We start from the raw sequence: 24,125 nt of genomic DNA on the forward strand, positions 1-24,125 counted from the left end.
AGTTTGCTTTCTGCAGTTTACAAGTTTGTGGATCTAAACCAAACCCACATTCTGCTCTGGGAATGCATGTTTAGGACAGACATGAATCACAGCCCTGGGCTATTTCTTTGTCTTAAAACATTTTCCATGAAAGTATTCTTTTCACTTTGTTGAAGGACAGGATGTTCCAAATCAGTGAATCACTTTTATTTATGAAATAGAATGGATGAGGTGACATCAATGAAAATGGCAGAATAAGGAGCTCGAAAAATCTCTCCGTAAAAGCAATGAGAACAAAGGCAAAAACTATCAGAATCAACTGGCTTGAGCCATTTCACATCCCCAGCTGCTTGTCCAGGACGCCTAACCTGGACAGGACTATTGAGTCTATTGAGAACTATTGAGTCTCTTCTCACTAATAGTAAGCAAATCATTATTAGCTCACAGCATTCATTTAAAGCATATATTTCAAGGGGAACAGAGTCATTACCCAGCAAAAAAAAATCCAGGTGTCTTGACTGCTTGCTGCCAAAGCCATCTGTACATATGCATCTATTTCCTTTCTTCCCATCAAATAAGAAAGGTGTAACTATCCGCCTCCCATTCCACACACACACACACACACACACACACATAGAAGGGGGGGGGGAGAAAGAGAGAGTGAGAGAGAGAGAGAGAGAGAGAGAGAGAGAATAGCCAACAGAGAGTACATACTGGGGGAAAACATGAAGCACCCTGGAGGAATGGTACCTTATGTAGTAGAGCGGAGAGAGAGCCGAGGCCCACATGCCTGGAGAGGGCCTTCCAGGGGGACAGGCTGATTTGCTTCACAGACCCCAGGAGAAGGTCAGGAATTTTAGGCAATGAGGCCCCTGTCAGGTGGGAATGGGCAGGTGGTGGTTGAAAGTAGAAGAAACTGGTAGACCTCTTCTCTCCAGGTATCTCCTCCTCACTCCCTTCCTACATTGCAGGCAGGGCACGCGGTTCATTTCTGGGAGACTGCACCAGAGAACTGGACACAGGAACCCCAGGCACTCTGAGGACAGGAGCTTTTACCCAAAACAGGAATTAAGTGAAATTCTCCACACATCAAGCGGTGAGACCCCCCCAGCCTCTTCCCAGACTTAGCCCCCAGAACACTGGCAACTGGCCTATACTCTAAGCTGGAGGCTGAGGAGTCATTTTGAAGCTACTGTCATGTCCAAGAGAAAAAAGGTCTAGGACTACCCAAAGGAAGAATTTCCCATGTCCTCCTCCCATCAATCCGTTGTGAAATCCAAGGGACATACTCCCCATCTATCTTGCTGTCCTGTGCCTGGTGTGACAAATTACTATAAATTTGGTAGCTTAAAACAACAGATTTTGGGGACACCTGGGTGGCTCAGCGGTTTAGCGCCTGCCTTCGGCCTAGGGTGTGATCCTGAAGTCCTGGGATCGAGTCCCACATCGGCTCCCTGCATGGAGCCTGCTTCTCCCTCTGCCCCCTGCCTCTGTGTGTGTGTGTGTGTGTGTGTGTGTGTGTGTGTGTCTCGTAAATAAATAAATAAATAAAATCTTAAAAAAAAAAAAAAAAGCAGAATTTGATTCATAATTCTAGAGGCCAGAGTGTGAAATCAGGGTCACTGGGCTAAACTCAAGGTGTTGGCAGGGTGCTGCTCCCTCTGGAGACTCTAGGGGAGAGTCTGTCTTTGCCTCTTCCAGCTTCTGGTGATGGTCACCTTCCTTGGCTTGTGGTCACATCAATCCAACTTCTGCCTTTGTGGCCACATTGTCTTCTGCTCCTTCTCAAATCTCTTCCTGCCTCTCTCTAATAATGTGACCGCATTTAGGGCCCACTGGAGAATCCAGGACAATCCTAATCTCAAAATCCTTCACATAATCATATGGGCAGGGCAGTTTCTGTCACACAAGGTAATATTCACAGGTTCTAAGAATTAGGACATGAACACATCTGTGGGACCATTAGTCAGCCCAGCACACCACCCACATACAGAAAGTTTTCAATCAGCCTTTTCACTTCTCACATTTGTTCGTGGGATCACAATTTTTTTTACCTTTAGTGGATATCTGAACTTCTTGTTTTATGAAGGGTCCACTCATGGCCTTCATCTATTTTACTTTTCTATTGATGTTTTCCCTTGAGATTGTTAGATAAGGCCATTAGCCCTTTATCTACCACATCTGTTGAAAATATTTTTCCTAATTTGCATTTGCCTGTTAACTTTGTTTACAGTTTGTCTTCTGATATACAAAAAATGTTAAGTGTTATGTGACCAAACCAAATACTTCTTTGCAGTTCAACCACTGCTCTTATCTCAGAAAAATCTACCTTATTCTAAAATTAGATATGGGCTAATATATTTTCATCTGGTTTTATGGTTTATTTAATTCTTTTATCAACATGGAATTTATTTCAATATGTGGTAGGAAGGCTCTAACTTAATTTCTAAGTTATTTAATCAACTGCCCAGCATAAAATATCTCTTCCTTTGTCTACTGATTTGTCATACCATCTTTATCAAATATAAAAATCTTATATAAGTCCAGGGTCTGTTTCTGAACTCTGTTATCTAAATTCCTCTTTCAGATGTTCACTGTATATCTTTCTCCCCTTGGGTTTCTAGTTACAAATAGGTAACTCAAGTCCATGAAACCACCCCAGAATAATTTCATATTGCTTTAATCCTTCAAAATGTTTATATAATTGTTTTTTGGCATCCTAATAGTTAATTATCTAAAGTTCATTTTTATCATGACACATGAACATATATTTGGAAATCTGTGGATGCAGGAAGGCATTTTCACATTTTTTAAAGAACCCAGAGATACTTTTCCTTTTTGTTAATACAATGATCTATCAAATATCTCTGATGATTTTATTAATTCATTAAGTCAATAATACCATGTGCCAGGCATTTTTCCAGGTGTTATGTATGCAGGACAAAAACAGACAAAAATCCCCACCTTCATGAAGCTTACATTCCAGTGGGGAAGACAGATAAAATAGGACAGATTAATGTCTGAGTGTAGTGTATCAGTGATGAGCAGTATGGAGGAAAATAAAGCAAGAAAGAGAGCACAGGAAATTCTGAACAGGTGACTAGGGATGACCTCACTGAGCCTGTGATATGAGTCAAGACCTACAGAAAGGAAAGGAGATTTTACTTTTCCTCTGTAACTTGACACAAATGGGTTACTTATATTGAAATCCCTAGTATAGCTTCAGATACACTTGAAGTATATCTCAAGTCAATTACATTAATCATTCTCTGCTTATCTACTACAGATAACAAAATATTAATCTTGATATATCAGAAAGAACCACTGCATATCTTAAACATCAAATTCATCATGAGTTAATTGTCTATAATATACTTACAGGAGTGAAGTAGCTTGTTGGAAATCTTTGAACTGTAGAACGAAATACGAAGCTTCTATATTTAAAAAAAAAAAAAGATGATTTTCTAAATCTATTTTTTAACGTGAGAACTTTGTTAACTTATTTCCTGTCTCTCACTAAGCACTTAAAAATGCTAATCTAGGGGTGCCTGGGTGGCTCAGGTCATGATTCCAAGGTTCTGGGATCAAGCCCCAAGTCAGGCTCCCTGCCCAGCGGGGAGCCTGCTTCTCCCTATCCTGCTCCCCTTGCTTGTACTCTCTGTCAAATAAATAAATAAAATCTTAAAAATATAAAATAAAAATGCTAATCTAGATATGATGAACATAAATAAGTTTTAAAAGCCATTAGTATTGGTTAAGAATGTAAATAAAAAGGCATGAGTGAAATTAGTAAAAGCAACTTGATAAGTATATAATTACCTGGAAGCGTGCTTGGGAACTGGTGCAGGAAGTAGATCGTATTGCCCTGGTGAAAGCTTAACTGACTACATAGAATGGACAAGGACACCAAAAATAGATTAATACAGATCTTAAGCTCACTTTATTTTATTACCTGTCATTCATAATCCTTTATTTTATGACTATACAGCATTATATAATTTATTCTCTATCTTAACAGTGGAAAAAGTACATTTTCAAAGATGGAGCTTCAAAACACCACTTTTCATGGTAAATTTTATGATAATGTGCCTGAGGTGATGCTGATGCATAGAAAAGTGCTGAACAATTGACCGTATTTTAAAAGTGCTAGATTCAACAAATCCATTTAAGTACCATTTAGTGAGGCTTCTCTGTGGGTAAAGCACTGCTAGGTGTGATGGGGAGAAACACATGGTAAGAGAGATACGGTCCCTGACCAGCAGGAGTGAGAAGGCACATACACAAACAATTCTAATATAAAATACTATTTTAAAAAATTATAAGTTGGAGACTTGGGGGTTGGGAGAGATGAATTAAATCCAACTAAGTGACCTATAGGTAACCTCACATACTCAATGGTGAAAAGCTAAAAGCTTTTCCTCTAAGGTCAGGAAGAGGACAAGAGTGCCCACTTTCTCTCTCCTCACCGCTCATGCTCTCTGTTGCTACCTCTGTCTCTCTCTCTCAAATAAATAAATAAATAAAATCTTTTTTAAAAAAAAGATAAGAGATAAATGTTGGTCAGGATATGGGAAAAAGGAAACCCTTGAGCACTGTTGGTAGGAATGTAAAGTGGTGCAACTATCATGGAAAATAAGATGGAGGTTCCTCAAAAAGTAAAAAATAGAACTACTATATGATCTAGTAATCCTATTTCTGGGTATATATCCAAAGGAAACAAAATTCATATCTAAAAGAGATATCTACACATTCCCATGTTCACTGTAGCATTATTTACAAATAGCCAACCTCTGGAAAAAACCTAAGTGTCCACTGATGGATGAGTGGATAATGAGTATATATATGATAATGAATAAATCTATATATATATGATATATGAGTATATGATATAAATGCTATATATATGTACATGAATCATATGTATGTGTGTACATATACATATCTCACAGGAATATAATTCCAATGTGAAAAGAAATCCTGCCATTTGCAACAACATGGATGAATCTGGAGCACATTATGCTAAGTGAAATAAGCCAGAGAAAGACAAATACTGTTTTGTATCTGTCATATGTAAAATCTAAAAGAGTACTCATAAGGCCACCTGACTGGCTCAGCTGGTGGAGCATGTGACTCTTGATCTCCTGGTTGTGAATTCGAGCCCCACGTTAGCTATTGAGATTGCTTAAAAATAAAATCTTAAAAAAGAAAAGGGTGCTCATAGAAACAGAATAAATGGTGGTTGCCAGAGGCTGGGGGTGGGGAAATGGGGAGATGATTGTCAAAGGGTACAAACTTTCAGTTATTATAAGTTCTAGGGCTATCATGTACAGCATGGTGACTCTAGTTAAGACTGTATTGTATGCTTGAAAACTGCTAAGAGAGTAGATCTTATGTGTTCTCATCACACACACACACAAAATAGTAACTATGTGAAGTGATGGATGTGTTAATTAACCTGATGTCATAATCATTTCATGATACATACAAAATATAGATTCTTTTTCTTTTGAGGGGCACGAGGGACAAAGAGAGAGAGAAGGAGAGCCCAATGCAGGGCTCGATCTCATGACCCTGAGATCATGACCTGAGCCGAAATCAAGAGTTGGATGCTTAACCAACTGAGCCACCCAGGTGCTCCCACATAATGCATAACAATATAAAATCATCATATACACCTTAAATATACACAATTTTTTCAATTATACCTCAGTAAAGCCAGGGGGAAATAATTAAATAAATCCACCTGAGTGGTCTAAAGATGGCAAAGACAGTGAGATTTGAGTGGGACTTTAGGGAAAGCAGGACTTCCTCAAGGGGGCCAAGGAAGGTCATTTTATGGAGAAGAATGTTGCAGAAGAGACCGTCTCTTTGCCCATTGCCAAGCTTGTTGCAAACTACCTGGGGGACTCCACTGTCTCTCTATCTATAGATAGTAGTCCAGAAGTTCATGACATAAGGAGCATGAGGAACCTAAACAGACAGAGAGTGGGATATGTGAGAGGGGAGAAAAAGAAGGAAGAGAACTGGAAGCCAGAGGAACGAAGACTCACTGGACCTCTAGACCTCTAGAACTTCTTATGCTGAAGGAGCTGGCAGGGAGGAGTTGTATTACAAAATCCTGGGAAGATTCCTTCTTTCAAGGGAACAATCTCCCCCACCCCTTTTATTTTAAAATCAGGTTTAAAAATACAATACTGCCTTTGCTGAAAATGAGGCATCCATGTCCTGGCATTATCTGCCACAAGGAAGTTCAGCTATCGTATTTAACCCCACAGCTGTCTTTCACATTTTTTTTTTCAAAGATTTTATTTATTTATTCATGAGAGAGGCAGAGACACAGGCAGAGGGAGAAGCAGGCTCCATGCAGGAAGCCCAACGTGAGACTCGATCCCAGGTCTCCAGGATCATGCCCTGGGCTGAAGGCGGTGCTAAACCGCTGAGCCACCCGGGCTGCCCTCTTTCGCATATTAATACACTTTTGATTGCAGAGGCAGCTTTTTGTGGATACAGTGATAAGAACAGTAAATATAGATTTTATGATGAAATACATACATTGTCCTGATGCACCTGTGCCTTGTTAATTGCTTATTCGACATAGTAAACACCAAAGAGACATGAGTTTGTTTGTTTAATCATGCCATGGGAGCACAGGAATGAATTTTAAACAGATGCTTTCTTAGGGGCCACAGCATTTTATTTCTTGATATTGATGATGGTTACATGGATATTTGCTTTCTGTTTAAACTGTCCATATATGCTTTATGCTCACTGTTTTTGTGCTCTCTCTCTCTCTCTCTCTCATGCACATATACCCACATATACAGGAGAAGAAATAAGAAAGAAGTGAAAAGTGGGGGGAAAAAAACGACCCTTAAGCTGCTGTTTGCTCTATACTCAGCAACCACAAAAGAGTTACGTAATAAAAGTACTCATAGAAAAAGTCTTAAACAGCATTAATCTAGAAAGGAATACTGGTAACCTATTGCTTCTATACTTGTCCTACTTTCTTGGCATTGGCCATTCTTTGCTATTTAATATAGCTGAGAGAGGGCTATTTTTTTCCATAAAGTCTTAAATATCCAGCTGCCTCTTATAAGAAAGTATTACTCCGCGCATTGCTGACCTTGTTGCAAGCTATCTGGGTGGTTCCATTATCCTTGGGTCTAACGGAATATACATATACACCAAAAAGAATGTATATGAAAAAAAAAGAATGTAGGGCACCTGGGTGGCTCAGCGGTTGAGCATCTGCCTTTGGCTCAGGTTGTGATCCGAGGGTCCTGGGATAGAGTCCCCCATCACGCTCCCTGCGTAGAGCCTGCTTCTCCCTCTTGCCTATGTCTCTGCCTCTCTCTCTGTGTCTCTCATGCATAAATAAATAAAATCTTTTTAAAAAAGGATGTGTATGTGCATGTGTATGTATGTATATGCATATGTGCATGCACATGTGCACACGGGTGCACACACATACACATGCACTTTCCTAATTCCTATATATGCTTCTCAGTTCTTCATTTGTAATGTAAGGCTCAGAGAATCTAGACAATGTGCCCACGATAATACCCGACTCTAGCTAATTGTTTCAATCCATGTTGATTAGGCACTCAGAAATCTTACAATACCTTAGAGTCATCAAATATGGCAAGATGATATTAGTGTGGATACTTAATTCAGTTGTGTTGTACCAGCACCATCAATGTCAGAAAACTGGAAAAAGTAAAAAAAAAAAAAAACTTCTTAGGTCCTTGGTATGACAATATTTTGAAAATCTGGATCCATAAGTAGGTGGGATGGAAGAGAATAGATTGTTCATCCGTTTAGAAGCCCTAGCAGAATAATCATAAGGTGAATTCAACCAATGGGCTGGTAGGTGTAATATTTTTAGGCCCTACTAGTAGAAATGTCATCAAATACACCTTCTCTCTGAGAAGTAAAGTCTCTTATGTCATATGAAAGTATCATTGATTCACTGCTCAGACTTGGGTCTGAGGAACAGATGACATAGAACTTTTTCAAAAAGAAGCCTTCCTCATGCTAGCAATGACATTGTCCTTAATTTTGCAAGTACCCTATAGTGCTCACTTTGACAGCACGTATACTAAAATTGCAAGTACCCTGTACTTTTCATCAGCTCCAAACGAACTAAGAACTATAAGTGGGTCCCAGTCCCTGAGACAAATTCTCTGAATTCATTTTTCAACACAGTTGACAATGATCAATGGATTGGCCAGATTTTCTCAATCTTAGACTCTCAAGGACGTCTTTTGAATACATTAAAATGGATCCTTTGGGGTGCTGGGTGGTTCAGTGGGTTGAGCATCCAACTCTTGATTTCAGCTCAGGTCATGATCTTAGGGTTGTGAGACTAAGTCCTACATTGGGCTCCACGTTCAGCAGGGAGTCTGCCCGGGATTCTCTCTCTCCTTCTCCCTCTGCCATCTCCGCCCCACTAGCTCTCCCTCTCTTTAAAATAAAAATAGGGACACCTGGGTGGCTCAGCAGTTCAGGATCTGCCTTCAGTTCAGGGTGTGATCCTGGGGTCCCAGGATGGAGTCCCACATTGGGCTTCCCGGATGGAGCCTGCTTCTCCCTCTGCCTGTGTCTCTGCCTCTCTTTCTGGGTCTCTCATGAATAAATAAACAAAATCTTTTAAAAAATAAAAACAAAACTGCTAGGAATTACCAAATTACCTTCCACAATATTTGCAACAATGTGTATTATACAAACATTATGTGAGAATATCTGTTTCTGTACTCGCTTTTCCAATAATGGGTATCATCAAACTTAAATTGTTGATCATCTGACAAGCAAAAAAAATTATGTCTAGTCACTTTTGTTCCTTTCTCATTGTTTAATTATTAGTTGAAGCCAAGCATCACTTTGTGCTTTTTTTTTTTTTTTTTTTTTAGTAACTAGTATGTCTCTGGTAAACTGAACTGCTAGTTCATATCTTTTGTTCATTCTTAGATTATCTATTTCAATTGGATTATAAGAGAACGTGACTATTCCAGAAACCAATGTTGCACTGTATGTTAACTATCTAAAATTTAAATTAAAAAAAGAGAGAGAACATAACTCATTTTTACCCTTTGATGCAAAAGTGTTGAAGCCACACAGTGACTGACTCACTGGCTTTAGACTGGAGCAGAGTCACTATCTTCTCTCTTTCCTGTTCATTGTAGGGAAACTCTGCTTAGCTGACTTGGGGTTGTTCGAAGTTCCCCTGGCATACTGATTTCAAGTTTATACTTTAAAATTTCCTATGTAAGTCCTTTGATCCGTGTTTTTAGTTGAAAACATAAACAGTGGATGTAAAATGGTACTGGATTTATTCCACTCTGCAAGATAGAGTTGCAGGATAGCACACTTTGTAAGAGTATTTTGGCAATGCATCTCCAAAGACTTAGACATCTACATAGCTTTCCCCAACAATTCCACTCTATGACTTAACAGCAGAAAATGGTGACTACATTAGGATATGTGCATATAGTAGAATATTATGCAGCTATCTAAAATGATATAGAGAATATATAATGGTGAGGAAAAGATTCACAGTATATTTCTAAGGGAAAAAAAGTTCTGGTTCCTATTAATGGCAAGCTATGTTATCTGGTTGATGAACTTTCCTACCACAGACAATTACTACAAATGAGGAATAAAATATTAAAAGCTAACAAACAAGAGTTTTTAAAATGATTTGAAATTGCTAACTGGATAACAAGGAATCATAAGAACACTATAGCGAGACATAGCAAGAAGCCAAAGAGGTATGTGGCCAGCGTTTGCCCAGAGGATGTTTGCTGGTCCAGACTAAGCTCAGCAGAAGAACAGGGCTGCATTTGAGGCAACTTCAGAGTCTTATGAGGATCCAGAGGTCAAAGCCTAGGCCCATCAATGAAGGTGATCTAATGGGAGTCCTACCCACAGGAATTAGAGACCCTAAAAGAACACTTTTGGAAAGTAAACCCACCCTTATCACTCAGTGCTAAACGTCTATAGACAGAGTTGCCTTGGTGCTGAGCAGAATTGGAAAGGGGGGCAGAAATCCATCTTTAAGAGAGTATAACCATGGGCTAGTCCCTTTCATGGATTCCAGTCCAAATTCCCAACACTGGAGCAATCTAAGAATACATAGACAATGCATTTCAAGTGGCATCAGATTAGTAGCTCCCCCAAGTATCAGGAGAACCAAAAGCAAACCTTCTCTGAAGGAGAACACTTTTCTCTTAGGTCTTAGGGTTCATGAAAATAAGTTTTGAGGAACAGTGAACAATATACACACAAAGACACATCAAAGGAAACAAATAGAATAAGGCCCAGTCAGATATCAGATAGTTGGGTAATCATTCATTTGTTCCACATTCAACACATATGAATCAACAGACACTGTTCTAGGGGCAAAGATGTAACAGTGAGCAAAATAGTTAAATATTCATGTCCTCATGTAGCTTCATGCTCATGGGGGAAAACAGAAAACAAATAGTAAGTGTAAAGTAAAAGTAAATTACAGAGTATATTGATGGCTACAGGTGCTAAAGAAAAAAATAAGGGCAGTGTAGGGAAGGTCTGAAGTGTCAGGTGGCCAATTTAAATGGGGCTCATTGAGAAGGTGACACTTGAAGAACTGAAGGAAACGGAGTGAGTCATGCAGATATCTGGAATGAGAGCACTCAAGAAGAAGGAGAATCCAATGCAAAGACACTGTGGTGCAGTGGTGAGCTCAAGAAGTAGCCAGGAGGCCAGGGGCAGGAAGGGGGTGAGTGGGATAGTAAGATGAAGCCAGTTCACAATAAACCTGTTGACCCTGAGAAGAACCACTCAGAGATCACACCCGTTGTCACTAAAGTTCTCAAGCAAGGAGGTGGGTTTGTTGGTTGGTTGGTTGGTTGGTTGGTTTTATTAGCCCCCTCTCCTCACCCTCAGGGAACATTTGGCAATGTCTGGAGATAGTTTTGGTGCTGTAACTGGGAGGGGGACTGCTAATGGCATTTAATTAGTTAATGGCATCTAATTTTCCAGGAATGCTGCTGAACATCCTACAAAGCTCAGAACAGCCTCCACAACAAAGAATTATCCTGTCCAAAATGTCAATAGTGCCAAGGTTAAGAAACCCTGAATTAGACATATAAGTGCAGAAGTCAAAATATAGATGGATATACAAGTCTGGAATTCAAGAGAGAAGTCCAAAGGAGGTATAAATTTGGAAATCTCAAACAAATAGATGGTGTCCAAAGCCTTGGAACTGAATGAGATCACTGATGGAGTGAGTGTAGAAGAGGAAGAGGTATGAGTGCCAGGGGCACTCCAACATGAAGAGGTCAGGGAGAACGGGCGGGAGGGACGCCTGAGTGGCTCCGTAGTTGAGCATCTGCCCTCGGCTCAGCGTGTGGTCCTGGGGTCCTGGGATTGAGTCCTGCATCGGGTTCCTTGCTGGGAGCCTGCTTCTCCCTCTGCCTATGTCTCTGCCTCCTCTCTCTTTGTATCTCTCATGAATAAATAAAATCTTAAAAAAAAGGGGGGGGTGCTGAAGAAGGTGAGAAGAGAGAACAGGAAGGACTGAGGAGGAGGAGGTGGAGCTCTGGAAAGAGGGGAGATGTGAGATAAAGCCACCTACAAGAGGGGCAGAGAAAACAACCAGGGAAGTCCATTCAGTGTCAGGCAAGGTGAAGGATTTCTTTTTTTTTTTTTTAAGATTTTATTTATTTATTCATGAGAGACACAGAGAGAGGCAGAGACATAGGCAGAGGGAGAAAAGGCTCCCTATGGGGAGCCTGATGTGAGACTCCATCCCAGGACCCTGGGATTACACCCTGAGCCAAAGGCAGATGCTTAACCATGGAGCCACCCAAGTGTCCCATGGTTAAGAACTTAAAATAAGATCAGTCATTCAGCTACGTGGATGCAGGTACAGAGTTCCCAGAGACTTGGACTTAAACAGTGTGGTTGCCTTGCCAGACGAGTAAGATGAGCCACCAGGGCAAGGGACTGAGAGTGTAAGGGGGGAGAAGCTCTAATGAGTAACTAGGAACTGAGGCTCTGCAAGGAAGGAAAACATCAAAAAGTCAGAGGCAGTGAAAAGGAGGTAAGATGCATGGATTCTAGATCGGGAGGATGGAAAAATTGTTGGGGTTAGTGCCCTAGGGTGAGATTAGGAGAGGGTGATAAGAGTGGGTTGTATGCAGTTGAGATTGTGGAGGATTGAAATGTTTGGTCTTGAAAACCTCTAAGGAGTAAAACAAACAAAAAAACAAAAAGCCACAAACAACTCTAAAGAGTGAATGGCTAAGGCAGAGGAGAATTCAAGAAACTGAAAAGCAAGATTGTTGGAAGATCATGTATGGGGCACACTGAAATCACATGAGCGGTGGAGAGAGTCGGAGCAAAAGGGAGTTAAAATCATCCAGAAGGGACGGGGTTGGAACCCAGGCGCTAGTGGAGAATGGCAGCCAGGCAAAGAGCAGGTTATAACACTGCAGATAGGGGAGAAACATAGCCTCACTTCAGTTCACATGTTCTATAATAAAAACCTATTACTTCTCAAAAAATAATTCCAAAAAGAAGTATTATAAAATCGTAGGACCATCTCAAACAGTCTTTGGAAAGAGCCAGACAGGTGAGTACACGTACACACTCATGTATGCATGTGCAAACACACACAAACACACAGACACATCTATATACCTGATAGGAGTCTTTGATTTAGATTCTACGAGTTGCATGCTTCAGATTAAAGGCGTTGAAAATAGGAAAAACTCTTACACACAAAAAGCAGCAGTACAAAGTGAATATTCTATTAAAAATTGTGAAGCTGGAGAATGCTGTTCTGTGTTAGTAAATAACAGCAATGTATACTCTATCTACCTCAGATTCAAATTATTATTTTACTGAGTTCTGCTTTTTTTAAAAAAAGATTTTATTTATTTATTCACGAGAGACAGGCAGAGGGAGAAAAGCAGGCTCCCTTTGCCCCATGCAGACTCGATCCTGAAACTTCAGGATCATGCCCTGAGCTGAAGGCAGACACTCAACCACTGAGCCACCCAGATGCCGGGTTCTGCTTTTAAAAAACCAGAATCATGAATTTTATTTGTGAGTAAACAAAGTTACATCTGAATCTCTCTCTTCCTGAGAAGATTATCATATATTTTTGAAACAGAAAATTAGGAAAACATTTAATTCTTCCAGTTTTTACAGCATTATCCTTTTGGGGAGGTGGGGAGAGAGAAGAAAAAGAAAGCAATAGAGTATGTTTTCAGGTTTTATCCACCCCTCTGGGTAAGCCAAATTCTTATGACCCTTTAAAGCTTTAAATTTTGCCTAATACTAACCCTCTCTGTTTTCTCCTTTCAGCAGTGGGCCTTGGCCTACCCTCAAAAACCCCTAAAAGCAAGAAGAGAGGAAGTAGAAGGGCAGTAAGTGGTGGTGCAGAATGAGGAAGAATGGTTTTGCACTTGAGGTGGCCAGAATGATTTCACATGTAGCATGGTTACCCGATACCAAGCCATAAATGTCTAAGTATAATTTAGTGTTTGTATTCATCCACTGAAGCAAACAGGGTAAGATTTACCCAATGAGCATTTATCATTCTGTCCTGTTTCAAAGCTATAATTTGCAAAGCAGTAGGAAGGGTTTACATGCTGGCTATGACATGCTCACCCTGCTGAAAATTTCTTGCCCATCTTTATAACCACAGCCCCTGTACTTAATTCAGCTTCCAGTTGCAATGCGTTTCTTCTCAGGTTATCACAACGATATTCTAATAAAGTTGTAGGGGTTAATACTATTACTGGCTTCTTTAAAAATGAGAAGCTCAGGGGCACCTGGGTGGCTCAGTTAAGCATCTGCCTTTGGCTCAGGTCATAACCCTGGGGTACTGAGATCGAGCCCCGAGTTGGGTGCCTTACTCAGTCAGGAGTTTGCTTCTCCTTCTCTCTCTGATCCTTCCTGCTGCTTGTGCTCTTGCTCTCTCTCTCCCATGAATTAAAAAAAAGAAAAAAAATCTTTAATAAGTAGGAGGCCCAAAGTCCCAAGTGCTAAAGGCCAAGTCCCAATTCTGTATTTGCCAGCCTGGAACAGGCCTTGGACAATGTTATGCCCTTCCTTTATCTACTCTGGATCCACACATCCAAAGTCGGGTTCACAGCCAGAGGCACACTGGAAAAAGCACTGAATTTGAACTCAGAAACCCTCAGTTAAAAGTACTGCCTCATCTATTTATCAGCTATGTGCCTGTGAACAAGTGACTTAGTATCTACTCACCTTGGTTTTCATGTATAAAAAGGGGATAACAACTGTTCCGCCTATTTTAGGGAAGAACAACTAAGAGAATACGTGTGGAAACTCACAGTAAGCTATTAAGAGCCACATAAATGTCATGTATTATACAAGGTCCAGCTTGGGTCCTTCTTAATCCAGGGAGCCTTCCAGCTTTTCAATCTAGCCTACACTGAATTCCCCCTGGCATTTCCTGCCATGCTATTTATCTTAGCACTTGATATATTTGCTCTTGCATTGTTACTCAAAGATTCCCTCAGTCAGGCACATCTCCCTACGCGGAACCTAGCACAGGATCATAAGCACAGCAGTGCTCTATCCTTAGTGTCATGAATGAACTGGAGGAAACAGAGAGTAGAATTTGACCTTCTTGGTACCACAGTGCTCATTTCTACAAGAAATTTTTTTTTTTACAAGAAATTTTTTTTAAAGATTTTTTTTTTTAAGATTTTATTTATTCATTCATGAGAGACACAAAGAGAGAGGCAGAGACATAGGCAGAGGGAAAAGCAGGCTCCCTACCGGGAGCCCAATGCAGGATTTGATCCCAGGACCCCAGGATCATGACCTGAGCCAAAGGCAGACACTCAACCACTAAGCCACCCAGGTGCCCCTCTACAACAAAATTTTTTAAAGACTTTCCCTAGGATATTCAGTTATAGTCATATTCTCATTAAAGGGCACTATTCACTGGAAAAATGTTCTCTTTAAAAGATGAGGGTACTGGGTTTAAACTGCTTGAGGGAACAGAAGTATGGCCCAATCACAGGTAAGATCCCAGAAGCTCCCCAAGTCAGAGGAATCCTGCCAAGAGTGCCTGGAGAGGGAATAATTTTTCCCCACGTTACTCTCCTAAGGTTAAGGAGGCCTCACAGGGGGATCCCTGGGTGGCGCAGCGGTTTGGCACCTGCCTTTGGCCCGGGGCGCGATCCTGGAGACCCAGGATCGAATCCCACATCGGGCTCCCGGTGCATGGAGCCTGCTTCTCCCTCTGCCTGTGTCTCTGCCTCTCTCTCTCTCTCTCTCTCTCTCTCTCTCTCTGTGTGACTATCATAAATTAAAAAAAAAAAAAAAATATATATATATATATAAAAGGAGGCCTCACAGGGAAAAGGCCTCACTTGCAAATCAGGCAGCCCTTGTTTGACTTCTATAGGCAATAAGGCATCCTAAAGGATTTCAATTTCTCCTGGGGAAGATGCATTCAAAGTACATAGAATATTTTCCTCAAAGGCTCTTGGTAGCTTTCCCACAAAAACCCAGAGACTTAGTAGCACTTTACCTGATCTTTGTAAACCAGCCTGCTGGGGCTCGACCGAGGTTTGTCTTTAAATGAGTAAGTGGCCACTTGCTTCTTTAACAAGTCCAAGAAGTCAGGAGGTGTGTACAGGGGAAGGTCATTTAGGACTGGATCATTTCTTTGCACAAGAGGTGGTTTTTTCCTTCCTTCGTTTTTAAAATTGTAGGTTGCTATTACTGGATTTAATAAGGATTCTTCAATGAAAGTTTTCAAGTGGTAAGTGCCAGGGATAGGAGTATTCTGTGGAAAGTTGATACCATTTTTCAGATCAGTGTGTAAACTGGTAACATCCCCTAAAGCATCATTTGTAGAAGGGTCAGTCACTCTTAAGGAACATTTCTTTCTGTTTTAAAGTTTAATAAAATTTTATCGAATAAAGTAAATGCTCTTGACAATATTTCAAGAGAATCATGATTATTTCCTTTCTGAGACAATTGCTGAATTATAGCAAATGGGTTGTGGCCATTGTTGAAGTTTTAACTTTTTAAAAAGTGACTTCAGAGATACTAACACTTGAAATGCAGGTGAACTATAAATGTCAGGTCTCCCTTGAGACCACTCAGGTTAGTTTCCTGACTTAAAAAAAAAAAAAAGTTAGCCTACTTCTGCTTGGCAGACACTACACATTTCTTTCTAGCCCTCAAGTGAGAAGCTAAAAAAATAAGAACATGAGGCTGGGGATGAACTGAGAAAGCATGTGGTCTAATCAGTCCATAAGAGCTTTGGTACTTTCAAATCACCACAGTGTGGCTGAATGGCTCGACCTGTAAGTTTAGTCAATGTTGCTTTTATGGCTGACTTACTACTGAGCACGCAGCCTGGTGCCACCATTAAAATTAGTTCAGTTTCAAGAAGGCTTTGGCCCATGGCCCCTCTATTATTGTAGAAAATATTTCTACAATATAGAAATGATGTCTTTTGAAAGGGGGATCTTCTGGTCATTGTTCTTTCATATATTACCACCTTGCTTTCCTACATTGCCCATGTTAACTGAACTATCACAGGCCCTAAATCCCATCTAACCAAGATAAAAACTGAAACCCAACCCCCTTTTTTAGACTGGGGGCTTGTTCTTGTGTAATCTCACCCAGATCACAAACTAGATTGACCTTATCTAGCTATCCTGTAAAGCACTTAGACTCCTAGAGTTGTTTCACTTTTTACTGCATCCAAAATTTAGTTCTCAGTCTGATGCTGAGACTAAAATTATAAATAGGAAATGAGGTCCACTGTTTTCTTACAATTGTTAGTGACTTAAAATGTAAGGCTGATTAAAATATCAATAAGAATACAAATTACTTGAATAGAAAGAATGAAAACACATACTGTTAATGCTATTCTCCACCATCCTTCTCTTTCAAAAGATGATGTCTTCCGGGTTGGTTTCTATTAACAAACATAAAATGTGCTTATTCATTTGAGAGGTGATCTGTAGAAGTCAAATGTATTTTCTTTTCTTTCTTTTTTTTTAATGTATTTTCTAAAACATTGGCTTGAAAAGATTAATACCTGTATCCAATTGGTCACCCTGAATCAAAATAAAAGCTACGTAACGATCAATTTTGCCTGTCATATTTCCTTAAATTACTATTTTATGACTTGATGTGCTTTTTAGCCATTTAAATTCCCTTTGGAAAAATGAGAGTAATAAACATCCTCATCTCAGGGAGATGTCATAAGGAAAATTAGATGTGGCAAAATTTGGTGTTCTTAGGAAGCAAAGAGTTGTGTAAATCCAAAATTGTATTATTATAATAGGTTTATGGTTCAGGTGATTGCGCTGGGAGTTCAAGGTGGAAGATAGTCATCAAATTAATGTGATATTGGGATACAAATTCTCAGTGACTTGGCAAATGCTTAAAACTACCATTCCCTGGATTTATATATACTATCAAATATGTATCATACAAATATGATACAGCTACTTTTCTCAGCTTGTCCAGCCAGCTGTGACACTACAGAGGCAGAATGATACAGGAGGGCTTGAACTCCACCTCTGCCGCTTACCAGTTAGGAGCACTAGGCCAGTCACTGAACCCTTATGAGTCTCAACTCCCTCTTGGGAGTATAAAAATAAGGCATTCTACATTTAAAGACTTAAACACACAACCAGTGGTCAATAAATGATAGCTTTTATTTTTTAACATCTCATCTGCCAAGTTAAAAAGGAGATGATTTTGGTATTCCCTAGTTTCCAAGGATGCTCTTGGCTTCCACAGTAGGTACTCTATACCCATTTATTATTATTCCACATTTGTTTCAGCCTCACCACCAACAGAACATGGTTGTTTAGCTTTTTCCTTTTGTGCTATTTTCACTACATGAAGTCATTAAAACACTGAATGGTACTTCCATTTATAATGATTTTGTTACTACTATAAAATATAGGTTATTTCAAGCAACAATGCATTAGAAATAATAATCTTAGAGTAAAACTGATATAATTCATTCTTCCTTTTTAGCAACTTATATCCACTCTACTTAGAGTGCCCCTGGGCTTTAATTTCACTATGAAATGTGCATCTAACAAAACAAAACAGTTTCATACACACTGCAAAGTCTGTATTTCTTCCTATACGTTCCCTTTATTAGATTCACGTTGGATCTTCTCTGTTGCACATTTATAGTCACAGAAATCAAACTTTCTCAGGCAGGTCAAGACAAGTCTCCCACCTCTCCCTAGGACCAGGCAAATGAAGTGGAAAGAAGAGAGAAGTAAACACCCTGCTTCTAAAGGAAGGTAATTGGCAGCTGCTGTTTTGTTTTGCCCAAGGCCAGGGATCTAAACTCCACCCACCTATCACTTCAAATTCATATTAGGGGGTGAATCACTTTTTACAAAAGATAGGCTAAACATCCCTCGCCCAAATATATTTAAAAAGTAAACTAAGGTAGTTTAAAATAGTTTATAAATACGAAAGCAAGAGGCAGGCACAAAACCCTGCACTTCGGACTAAGGGAAAACCCATCCTCTCGGCAGAGGGAGACGTCAAAGCAGCTGTGCGGCGCAGCTGGTAGTACAGGAGGAGGAAAGAAAAAACGGAGGACAAAGGGCAAATGGAAGGATGAGGGAGAGCAAGGGAAGAGGAAATAAGACCAAGTAGACCTCAGATAAAGATCAGGACTGGACTGCAGGATAGGTAGGAGGGCAGGGTTAGGGAGGAAGGGCAAACCGGGGAGCACAAGGGCCCAGCATTAGAGACGTGGGAGTTCGGGCAGGAGCCCGCCGGGCGGGGGATGGCTGCGGGCAGGGGGGCCGGGTGGGGGGACGGGGAGGACGTCTGTACCGAGGCGGTGACCATCGAACTGCCAGGCCCCAGGTCATCCCTGAGGCTGTTGGAGGTGATGGCGACTGGCTGGTCCATGGCGGCCTCCTCGCTCCCTCCCTCCGCCAAGCCTGGCGTCCGGTTGCCAGGAGGCGCCTGGGGCCCGCGAGCTCGGGAGCGCGCGCAGGGGACCGCAGGGGACCGCCGGGCGTCGTGTCCAGCTGGGGGGTGGAGGTAGGGGTGGGGTGGGGGAGGGAGGCGGGCGCACTGAGGCCCGCGCCACCCGGTGCGCACAGGAAATGGCTCAAGGCGCGGCCGCTCCCTCGCAGGGAAAGGCTAGAGGGCCCTGGAGGCGCTGCAGAACCTGGGGCGGGGAGCTGCGCCGAGGGAGGCTTCCGAAGACGGTTTGGGCGAGCCTGAGCGCACCGTAATCCCCACCGGCCTTTTCACAGAGAAGAACCCCGCCCCACATCCCAAAGCAGGGAGACAGTAGGCTTCGTTGGCATGCTTCACTTCAGCGCAAAAATCAGCCTTAGCACCCACTTTCTAACGTGGCTTCTAAGCTCCTCTGGATGGAAATTCTGGGGGTGTTTTCTTCTCTTGCCTGATTTTAGGAGTGCGCACTCGCCAAAGCAGGCTTCCCTAGCTGTGAAACCACGGACCACCCTTCCTTCTGATAGACCCTTTTCCCTTCCAGTCTCTCTTCGCTGTAGCTTCTCAGCCTTACAAACATTCTCATCTTCAGAAACAAACCCTCCCCCCAACTTTAGTAATTCCGTTTTATGGAGCACCCGCGGGGTTCTAAAAACTTCATACACATTAATCTAATTCAATCCTCACAACAACCCTGTGAGGTAAATACTAATTCCATTTTAGGAGTAAGGAAACAGGCTTACTTGGACAGTTTAGCATACATAGTTGACTGGGCATCACAAGTGGCAGAGGCAGAGTTCAAATCCAGATCTTGTTCCAGCACCCCACTGTCCACTATACCATGAAGTCTCTCCTCCCTTTCACAAATTTCTAGAGGAGACTCCGGTCTTTCACCTCTCCTACTTCCCTAAAGCCATCTTAATCTGACACGTGTACACACCTTTCTTTTAAAACTGCACTTGCTCGGGATCCCGCATCGGGCTCCCTGTTTAGAGCCTGCTTCTCCCTCTGCCTGTGTCTCTTCCTCTCTCTCTCATGGATAAATAAAATCTTAAAAAACAAAACAAAAAAACCCCACCAAAACTGCACTTGTTCAACTAGCCAGTGATCCAATCACCAAATCCAATGGGGACTTTTCAACTATCAAACCTGATCCCGTTGGTCACTGCTGCATTTTTATTACCCCACTCCGTCATTCTTGAATATCTTTCCTCCCGTGATTATTAGGATTTGACCACTCTCTTCTGTGACTTGTCTTCTATAAAGGTGATAATAAATTGGTACCTACCCACACAGAGTGATTAAGACTAACTTGAGTGAAATGTTTGGAACCATGTCTGGCACAGTGTATTCAGTAAATACCGACAAATCATTGCCTTTGGGACAAAAGCAAAATTCACAATCCAATTTCCTTTCCTTTTTCCTCATTAGAACCTCACACTGATGTAATTCATGGAAACCCCATGCATCTTCACACTTTGGTCTCCCTTTATGCTACAATGCTATTGTACATGCTACAATGCTCCCCTTCCTCAACAGCCTGGCAAACCTCGAGTTGCCTCTGAGAAGTCCTCCTTGGCCTAATCCTTGTACCTCAAAGGACCCTGTGCCTATCTGCTGGAGGATTCATTTTGACAAACTGTTTCTCCCCTAATTTTTTTTTTAATTTTTATTTATTTATGATAGTCACAGAGAGAGAGAGAGGCAGAGACATAGTCAGAGGGAGAAGCAGGCTCCATGCACCGGGAGCCCGACGTGGGATTCGATCCCGGGTCTCCAGGATCGCGCCCTGGGCCAAAGGCAGGCACCAAACCGCTGCGCTACCCAGGGATCCCCTCTCCCCTAATTTTTAAACACATTCCAAACACAAGTTTTTGTCTTAATTCTGAGTCTTCTGAACAACCAGAAGGATTAAAATATTTCAACAAATGACCACTTTAGAGGATAAACTAGCACAGTGCTTTTCAAAAGTGTGCATACAAAACACTTGGGATCTTATGAAAACAGATTCGATTCAATTCTGAGGCAAGGGCCTAAAATTCTGTAGGTGACTTTTTGAGTAGTGAGACTCCATTTAAATTTCTCTTAATGGGATTCTAAATTCAACATAACCTTTAAAAAAATGTGGGGGAGGGGAGGCCAAGCAGGCACCAAGTTTGAAATCACAACTGACAAAGAGGCTAATAGCCAGAGTTTTCATAAATATAAGAGATTTAAATCAAGTCCATCACTGTTCCTAATTTCACTTTCTTATTTTGGCTGAGCCTGTAAAACTGGCTCAGCAGACTAGGGACTGGTACTCTAGAGACTAAAGGAATATGATGAAAGGTACAGAGAAGTCTAGAAACCCATACAAGGTGTGAAATAGAAAAGAACATCTAGATGAGAAAATAGTTTTGAGAATCTCAAAAATAGAAACAGCATAGGTCAAAGACTTCAAGGACTTCACCAATAAGACAGATTAAGCATGTAGGATAAACAAAATGTCCTAAGAAAACATAGTCTTGTACAGTATCACTGAGAAAAATTTAGAATTTTCAGGTTATAACAGCAGTTTTAAAAGGGGGGAAAAGTATTTCTAAGACTACACTAAGTAGAGGTCAACAGTATCTATGCTATGCATCAGATCTTTATTTTTATTTTTATTTTTTTTAATTTTTATTTATTTATGATAGTCACACAGAGAGAGAGGGGCAGAGACACAGGCAGAGGGAGAAGCAGGCTCCATGCACTGGGAGCCTGACGTGGGATTCGATCCCGGGTCTCCAGGATCACGCCCTAGGCCAAAGGCAGGCGCTAAACCGCTGCACCACCCAGGGATCCCTGCATCAGATCTTTATTTATTTTTTTTTTTAAATTTTTATTTATTTATGATAGTCACAGAGAGAGAGAGAGAGGCACAGAGACACAGGCAGAGGGAGAAGCAGGCTCCATGCACCGGGAGCCCGACGTGGGATTCGATCCCGGGTCTTCAGGATCGCGCCCTGGGCCAAAGGCAGGCGCCAAACCGCTGCGCCACCCAGGGATCCCTGCATCAGATCTTTAATAAAAATTCTGTAAAATACATCCTAAAGCATGGATCATTTCTAACTGCAGCATTCTAACAATTTTTGTTAGAATAACCTGAGAGCAAATGTGCTACAGGTAGCAGTTGAGGTAATAATTACCAATTACCGTGATCCTGCTAAAATAAAACAGGCAGTATGGTTAAGATTTAAAGATAGGTTTTAAAATTAGTCCGGAGTTCCATTAAGATTGTTGTAGAAGGGACGCCTGGGTGGCTCAGAGGTTGAGCATCTGCTTTTGACTCAGAGTGTGACCCCAGAATCTGAGATCGAGTCCTACATCAGGCTCCCTGTGAGGAGCCTGCTTTTCCCTCTGCCTAGGTCTCTCATGAATAAATAAATCTTAAAAAAAAAAAAAAAAAAAAAAGATCGTTGTAGAAGGCAGAACTGAGATTTGAATCCAGCTCATTATGTGCCCAATATGACCAGTTAAATTACATAAACTGTTCTATACTTCAAGGGGGCTCCTGAGTGGTGCAGTTGGTTAAGCATCTGACTCTTGGTTTCAGCTATTGTGATCCAGGTCATGAAATTAAGGCCCAAGTCTGGTCTGCACTCAGCAAGATTTTAGTTTCTCAATCTCCCCTCTGCCCCTCTTCTCCCAACACCACCCCCCTCCCAAAAACAAACCTTTAAAAACACCCCAAAACCTGCCGTATACTTTGAATTTCCTATAAAAATCAATACTGACTTTGTGACTTTTATGAATATAAAAATCAGCAATTAATGATATACCCCAAAATAGTGTGCCCCCTTCTACCTTGTTAACTTAAACTTGAAAATGTAGGAACTGGAAGAACTACGGAACTGGGAAAGATGGACTTTGACCAATCCCCTCATTTTACAGTCGGAACTGGGGGGTTTTACAGCATAGTATTATCGACTGAGCACTTACTGCAAAAATGCCACAGACTATGCTAAGTGCTTTACCTTCATATTGTAAAAGCCAAGTAAAAAACAAAAAAACAGTTGGGTAAATTATATCCATCTTGCAAGTAAAACAACTGGAGTTTAGATAATATTAACCACTTAAAGTTTACACAGAGCAGTGATCTTAATTAACACTGTTGAAATAAATAAAACTCCAAAGCCCAGGTTTAATACTCTGATAACTATTGTGTCTCAACAGCCAGACACATTAATCTCCCACCAGATACCTTGCTGGCCTTCCTTTTGACTGAAAGGTTACAACTAATGAAGGTTTTTCTATTTAATGATTGCCTGCCTAATATGTAATAATACCCCATCATATCAGGATTATCAACGCCTGTAACTTCCCTGTAAAACCCATTTCTCTCTCTCGTCCTTCACTAATCAGTTTTTTATTTTCTGGTGAAACTAGTAACAATGGTATTAAAATGGACTGCTCTCTAGGAAGATATATCTTGTGGCTACAATAATCAGGTAACAATTATACTTAATGTTTTAATCTTGGCTCTGGTTTGCTATGGAATCTAAGTTTTTAAAAGGTAGCTAACAAAACAAACCCTAATAACTACTTTTTGAGTAGCGTAAAATTATAGAGAAAGCAATGGTTTAGAAGAACTAAAACAAGGTATAGTTACTGCCAATCCACTCCTAAAGATACCTTTTTTTGGTAAAACATGTCCTGAATAGACAGGACAACTGAAAATTCTCCCTTGCCTTATGAAAAAGAAAAATCACTATGAAAAACATTAGCAAATAGAAGTAAAAACAAGGTTTTCTAATCTTTCATTTAAGCCTTCTGAAGTATAATTTAAAAACTAAACACATGGGGATCCCTGGGTGGCTCAGCAGTTTGGCACCTGCCTTCGGCCCGAGTCGGGACTCCGGAGTCCCTGGATCAAGTCCCCCGTTGGGCTCCCAGCATGGAGCCCACTTCTCCCTCTGCCTGTGCCTCTGCTTCTCTCTCTCTCTAGGTCTATCATGAATAAATAAAAATCTTAAAACACACACACACACACACACACACACACACACACACAATCTAGATAGTAAAACAACAAAAATGTATCCAAAATCCATCAAGTAAAAATCACCCCCATAACGGATTCTCAAAATTGTTCAACCTCAAGTTAATTAAAGGACTCAGATTCAGAGCAACAG

At 41.0% G+C, this 24,125-nt stretch overlaps 1 protein-coding gene across 1 annotated transcript in view; it reads right to left on the minus strand.

Moving 5' to 3' along the window:
* Positions 1-18,987, minus strand: part of STPG4 (sperm-tail PG-rich repeat containing 4) — a 38,450-nt gene extending 19,463 nt beyond the window's left edge. The window contains exons 1-5 of the mRNA XM_072768260.1: positions 18,841-18,987; positions 16,880-16,939; positions 15,536-15,793; positions 3,799-3,863; positions 3,359-3,413 (exon numbers count right to left, since the gene is read on the minus strand). Coding sequence (XP_072624361.1) covers positions 3,359-3,413; positions 3,799-3,863; positions 15,536-15,793; positions 16,880-16,939; positions 18,841-18,918 — 516 coding nt within the window. The 5' untranslated portion in view covers positions 18,919-18,987. The remainder of the gene's footprint in view (positions 1-3,358; positions 3,414-3,798; positions 3,864-15,535; positions 15,794-16,879; positions 16,940-18,840) is intronic.
* Between the last annotated feature and the right edge of the window lie 5,138 nt (positions 18,988-24,125).

Source organism: Canis lupus, chromosome 11 (genome assembly GCF_048164855.1).
Source record: "Canis lupus baileyi chromosome 11, mCanLup2.hap1, whole genome shotgun sequence".
NCBI lineage: Eukaryota > Metazoa > Chordata > Mammalia > Carnivora > Canidae > Canis > Canis lupus.